Source organism: Dipodomys ordii, unplaced genomic scaffold (assembly GCF_000151885.1).
Source record: "Dipodomys ordii isolate 6190 unplaced genomic scaffold, Dord_2.0 Scaffold22, whole genome shotgun sequence".
NCBI classification, from domain to species: Eukaryota; Metazoa; Chordata; class Mammalia; order Rodentia; family Heteromyidae; genus Dipodomys; species Dipodomys ordii.
Genome location: NW_012267238.1, coordinates 3,994,379 through 4,000,485, shown reverse-complemented (window position 1 = coordinate 4,000,485; position 6,107 = coordinate 3,994,379). Strand labels below are relative to the sequence as shown.

General features: G+C 42.0%; 1 protein-coding gene across 2 annotated transcripts in view; it reads right to left on the bottom strand.

The window, feature by feature from the left end:
• Nucleotides 1–1,284: 1,284 nt before the first annotated feature.
• Nucleotides 1,285–6,107, bottom strand: part of Pold3 (polymerase (DNA-directed), delta 3, accessory subunit) — a 46,518-nt gene continuing 41,695 nt past the window's right edge. Inside the window, exons 12-13 of one of the 2 annotated variants that reach the window (XR_001174978.1) lie at nt 2,408–2,682; nt 1,285–1,480 (exon numbers count right to left, since the gene is read on the bottom strand). Coding sequence is in view for 1 of the 2 variants with exons in the window: in XM_013014170.1 (XP_012869624.1) it covers nt 2,483–2,682 (200 nt within the window). In the remaining variant the exon portion in view is untranslated. Of the gene's footprint in view, nt 1,481–2,165; nt 2,683–6,107 lie in introns of those variants that run through there. The other variant, XM_013014170.1, reaches the window with a different exon arrangement.

Here is a 6,107-nt window from a genome sequence, read left to right as displayed (position 1 = left end):
GAGTACAGCCTTTGGGTCAAATCCTTGACAATATTTCAAGCTGGTAGCCAGTTGTATCATTTATGATATCAGAAAGGAAGCTGCTGTCTGTGAGAGCAACCTTGGAACAAATTTGTACGTAAACACTGGCTCACAATTGGCTCACAGTAACTCATTTTAGCTCTGTTATTAAGAACCTAAGGCTCATATTTGCCCAAAGTCAGAGAGCAAGTGATGAAGCCAAACTAATACAAGGACAAGACCTGGACAAGCTTTTTCTCTAAATGAACTGAGAAATGAGGTTGGCTGAAAGTAAGATTTCCCAGAGGGCTGAAAAACTGATGGAGGCAGCAAACAGACCATGGGTATGCACTTTTAGCAACATAAACTGAAAACCCCTCGTTCCTGTTCAAAGTTTAGATAATTGCACACACTGTTGCTGATCTGTCAAGGAACAGAGTCATCAGGCATTCAGTTTGAAACTGTTTTAAAACTTCTCAAATTTATTTAATTCATGTGGGTAACATGGGAGAGTACTGTATAAAATCAAGAAATAAAGCCACTATTCAATAATTACTGTCACAGACAGCTCAGAGTTTATGCCGTGTGCTAGGCATAGAGATCGCAGGACGTGTGTTATCCTTTGAAAGATGGAACTCCAACTGTGACCAGATTTTTCTAATTCAGTCAGTTTTCTTACAGAGCCCAGCAAAATAACTTTTCAAAAAACTGGACTGTTGTCTTTCGATTTTCCACTCTCATTTAGAAAAATGACTAGACAGGATGACATAAATAACCATTGAAAACAAAGGGATTCTTCTCCAGAAGTTTTCTCATCAAGCTTTAAGGCCATGCTTTCCATTCCTTTTCATTGTTAAAAAAAGAATTGGTTTTGGAGTATGTCAACCTTTATAAAGCCTGTTATACAGAGCCTCTGCCTTCCCAAGTCCTGTTCTGATGCCAGGGCTCCTCCCCCAAGCTGCTGGTCTTAACCATTAAGTCCATGGTTGCTAAAGAAATTCAAGTTAATCTCAAGGCCAGTTACAATCCTAATCTTCAGCAGGCTACAGCTGACTACTTGCTAATGACACAGGCCAGGCTGAGGCAGGAAGAGAAATCACAAGGCCCTTGTCTGCCATGGGAGAGTCCCAGCAGCAGGCTAGTCTGCATCTCCATCCCTGGAGCTCACTGTGCCAGATCACTGCCACATAACTCCATCTACTGGTCTCACCCACTGCCTGCCCAGTCAGAATGCTTGATACTTACCATCTGAACAGATAATTTCTACAAATAGAAAAGCACTAATCTGTCAGCCCTTCTTGGAAATGGGCAAGTTAAAATTGCACGAAGTATTATCTGTGTGTAAATGGATACCTAAAGTTCATTGACTTCCTGGAAAACTGCTGTTTCTGAAGGTCCCATTTCCTTGTAGATGTTGTACACTATCCATACAGAGGGTCTTTTTAGTCTTCATCTCATTATGGGTTTTACTCTCTAGGTACTGAGAATGGAAGAAAGGGGAGCAGGAAATCATATAGAGCATAGGATTAGCACACCTGTGTCAGCCACAGGACAACTCCTCTCATATCCATACTGACTCTAAATAATTTGTTGGAGTTGAATTCGTCATTAAATTTGTATTTGTGCTCTGCCTGAGGCCTTCCTCTAACCACTAATTAAGCTTTTGTCAAAGGGGAAGAACACAAGTAATGCCCTGGTCCTCAGCCAGGTGTCAGTGTGTTCTATGGTACGGAGAAAAACAGTTACAACAAGATTTTTGTTTCAGCTTTTAGTCCAACAAAGACTGAACAGATTTACAGAAAACAGTTTATGGGGTTAAGGGACAAAGTATGAGAGTGGGGAGAAGGAGGAATGGTGGTGGTGAACACATCCAGTAGAATTCATGGACAAAAACATTCACACACATACAGAAGAGAGGAAAGAAATGGGTGGGGTCCAATGGATAACTATACAATCAATCCCAATTTAATTTTGGAGTGAATTTTCTCACACTGGCCAAAGACTGTGCTTTAAAAATGTGCTGGGCACTAATGGCTCACGTCTATTATTCTAGCTACTCAGGAAACTGAAATCTGAGGAACAAAGTTCAAAGTCAGCCGGGGCAGGAAAGTCTGTGGGACTCTTATTGCCAATAAACTACTACTAAAAAAAAAAAAAAAGTCAGAAGTAGAGCTGTGACTCAAGTGATAGAGAAGCTCAGCAACAGCACCTAGTCACACACAAGAAAGTTCAACCCCAGGACCAGCACACAACAAATAGTCTTTAGAAGGTAACAAAACGTTTTAAATATTATTTTGCCTCCTGCTTCTGGTGACCTTTTTTGGTTAAAATCCAGAAATGAATAAGCCTCACAAGACGGAAGAACAGTCTTTTGATCCAGATGAGGCGAGGCACTAAGTGAACTTACACAGTAAGTGAGATTTTATACTTCTTGGTCTTGTCCTCTGACCACTCCATGTCTCTGACTGGCAGAGATGGCAGTTCATTTCCTCTGGAAGAAGCCAGTGATGGATGCTTGTCTGCTAGCTTTGCCCACAGCAGCCCCTTTCTTGGGCCCCTTCCGTTCATCTTTGGGCTCTTTTTTCAGAGTCATGGCAGGAGGCCTGAGCACAGAGGGTGTCTTCATCTTGATTTCCTCTTCGCTATCAGTGCAAGATTCACTCTCATAGACTTTTTCAGTCACTAGAACAAGGAAACAATGGGACATGGGTGGGGTGAGTCATTATCAAGAGAATGAGATTTTTTTCCTGGTGCAGTACTCAGGAAACTTTCTCCTGGAACAGCATATCCAGTCTCAGCTAGGAAACATGTGGGTCTTAAAGCTCTCACACCTTTTAAATGGAGCTGAGAATTAGCACCGAGCCCTCTTCTTTACTATGTCTCCAGCCATTAAATGGGCCTTTATTAAGTCATATTGGCTAGCTTTCTGAGTTCTACATTTGAATTGTATACCTCAAACACATACTCATACACCTAACACCATGCTCTGACTGGTTTCTTGAGGGTTATCTTCCTCACCATAGTTTCTGCCAATTCCCACTGCTGATTTTCCTGGTCTGTGACCTCACTGTGCATATCTTAAATACAGAGGGCTGAACGTTAGCTTCTCAACTGTTGTTTTTCATTGAATGACTACTAACTAACCCAAGATTCAGCAATCTACATCATGAAGGCAACAGTCCCAAGCAAACCCTATTAAAGGATACAGTTGTTTTAAAAAAGGACAATGCTAGAGTAAGAAACAAAAGTTGTGATTTAGAAGGCCTTCCTATTCAAACTGTGCTCCCCAGACCAGGGGCATTAGAATTTCCTATCAGTGCATTAGAAATGCAGAATCTCAGGTTGGGCTGAAGCTCCATGGTAAACTACTTACACAGCAAGCACTGGATTCAATCTCTAGTACCAAAAGAGAAGACAAAAAGAAATGCAGAATCTCAGGTCGTACCTCCAGCCTACTAAACCAAAAATTTTAACTTCAGGTAACACAAAGTCAGCAAACTAAGAAATGTATTACTTTTGAGAGGGCTCTTAGGGAATGTCCATAAAATACTATTAGTTCAACAAGCATGATCCCAGAATACCTTTCTCATCTCACATGCATCTTCCAAAGTATTATGTACCTTGATTAATGGGACAAATCTCTGAGTGTTATTTATTCAACATCTCAAGTTAGGACTGATAGTCACCTAAGGCAATGGCTTACTGCTCGGTGGTAGTAGATGCCTTTGCTATTTTATACACTGAACTCCATGTTCCAATGGCAACTTGAGCACGAAGTAGCTCATTATTTCATTTTTTTTTGGTGCTGGTATTGGGGCTTGAACTCAGGACCTGGGCACTATCCCTGAACTTCTTTTCTTTTGCTCAAGGCTAGCACTCTACCAATTGAGTCACAGTGCCACTTCTGACTTTTTCTGTTTATGTAGTACTGAGGAATCAAACCCAGGGCTCCATGTATGCTAGCAAGCACTCTACCACTAAGCCACATTCCCAGACCTAGATTGGCCTTTTCACTCAAGGTTTGTGCTCTATCACTTGAGCCACACCTCTACGTCTGGCTTTTTGCTGGCTAATGAGAGATGAGTCTAAGAACTGTCTGCCTGGGCTGGGAAGGTGGCTCAGTGGTAGAGCACTTGCCTTGCATGCTTGAGGCCCTGGGTTTGATTCCTTAGCACCACATAAGCAAAAAGAAAAAAGCCGGAAGTGGTGCTGTGGCTCAAGTGGTAGAGCGCTAGCTTTGAGCTGAAGAGCTGAGGGACAGCGCCCAGGCCCAAAGTTCAGGCCCCACAACGGGACCCCCCCCACCCCCCAAAAAAAAAAAAAGAACTGTCTGCCTGGGCATCAAACCTGGATCCTCAGATCTTAACTAAGATTATAGGTGTGAACTACTGCCACTGAGCTTTTACTTCTTATGAAGTCCTTCATGTTGATTGTGTAGGATACATTACTTGGGGGGAGTTGAAAGAGATTTCAACTCAAAAACACAGAACTTTTATTGTAGCTGAACATGCCACTGTCCATTACAAAAATGTGTTATTGTGCATATCAGATTCTTTTTTCATTCGATTGCTATGCTCTTAGACATTCACTTCTTGTCTACAAGTTCACCAATCTTCTCTCAAGTCCCTGTTGTAAATTCCCAGAGAAGGCAAGATTAGCTTTTTAAGCCCACAGAACCAAGGGGATCCAGCACAGGACAGAGCAAGCAAGGCTCCTGTGCTGGAACATTCTAAAGCAGAGGAAAGCAGAACTTTTTTCTTAGTGACCAGAGCCAAGATTCATTCATTAGGTTGTGCTTGGACTAAAATCCTTACTTGAAAGCATTATGTATCATCGCACTCAAAGTTCTTAACAGTCCTGCTGGAGATTGGACGACAACATTCCACACCTAGCTCAACTCAAGTGTTGTGTTTTAAACAAAGCAGTAATTAGCCACAAATATCTAATGAACACAAAAATATTTTACTTTCTTCTATGAGGGTAGGAGCAAGGGCGATATCGCACCAATACTTGTCTTTCTCCAAGTAAAAGGAGAAAAGTAAGAACTTCAATAGTAAATACATATATTCCACCCATGGCCAAACCACTGTCTTGAAATAACAAAACAAATCCACTCAAAGTTCAGAATTCACAAGCTCAGGCACTTTTGGCACACAAAGACTGATGTCTACATTAAGGAAATGTTATTTCCCCAACCATGTGCTATGATCAAAATGGCAGAGGCCATGGAAGAGGCCATAGCAGGGGACTTGGAGGAGGGGACAGTGGGGCAAGACACACAGCCACAGAATGTCTTCTCCAGCTTTAATAGCCATGGTGTCTAGGAATTATTTCTGCTGACTCTGAAGAACTAATCAATCTTTTAAATATAGAAATTTGAACTAAGAAAGGAATATCAAAAAGGGATGGGACATCTTTCTCTAAGAGATATGAGCTGGGCCAAGTGCAACAAAGAGAAACAAAAACAGGTGCTTCAACGGGTAAGAGGTTGACAAGGTCAACTCCACAAGGGCATAGTACTGGGAGCTGGGCTCTATCTCACTGGACCTCAAGTATTAAATGCTGGAAGTCTCACAAGTCTGGTATAATAATGAGAAGAGTAGAAACAGCTAATAACTCAAAGCCTGAGTTCTAATTCCTCTCCTGGCACTTGTAGCAAGCACATGCTTTTTCCTAACATGGCTCACAAAGAGAAGAACCAGGGAAGTGATGTGGATGAGTTATACTCATCTAGAACAAATAAGATTAAACACCAAAGAAGATTTGGTGGGGGAGGGGGATATTTTTTTTTCTCTCTCTTTTTTTTTTTTTTGTTGGTCATGGGGCTTGAACTCTGGGCCTGGGCGCTGTCCCTCAGCTCTTCAGGTCAAGGCTAGTGCTCTACCTCTTGAACCACTGCACCACTTCCAGTTTTCTGAGTGGTTTATTCGAGCTAGAGTCTCACGGCCTTTCCTGCACAGGCTGGCTTTAAATTGCAATGCTCAGATCTCAGCCTTCTGCATAGGTAGGATTACAGTCCTAAGCCACCAATGCCCGGCTGGGAATTTTTTTTTTTTTTTGAGGATGCCATTACTGAAGCTTGAACTTGGGTCCTAGGTGATATTCCT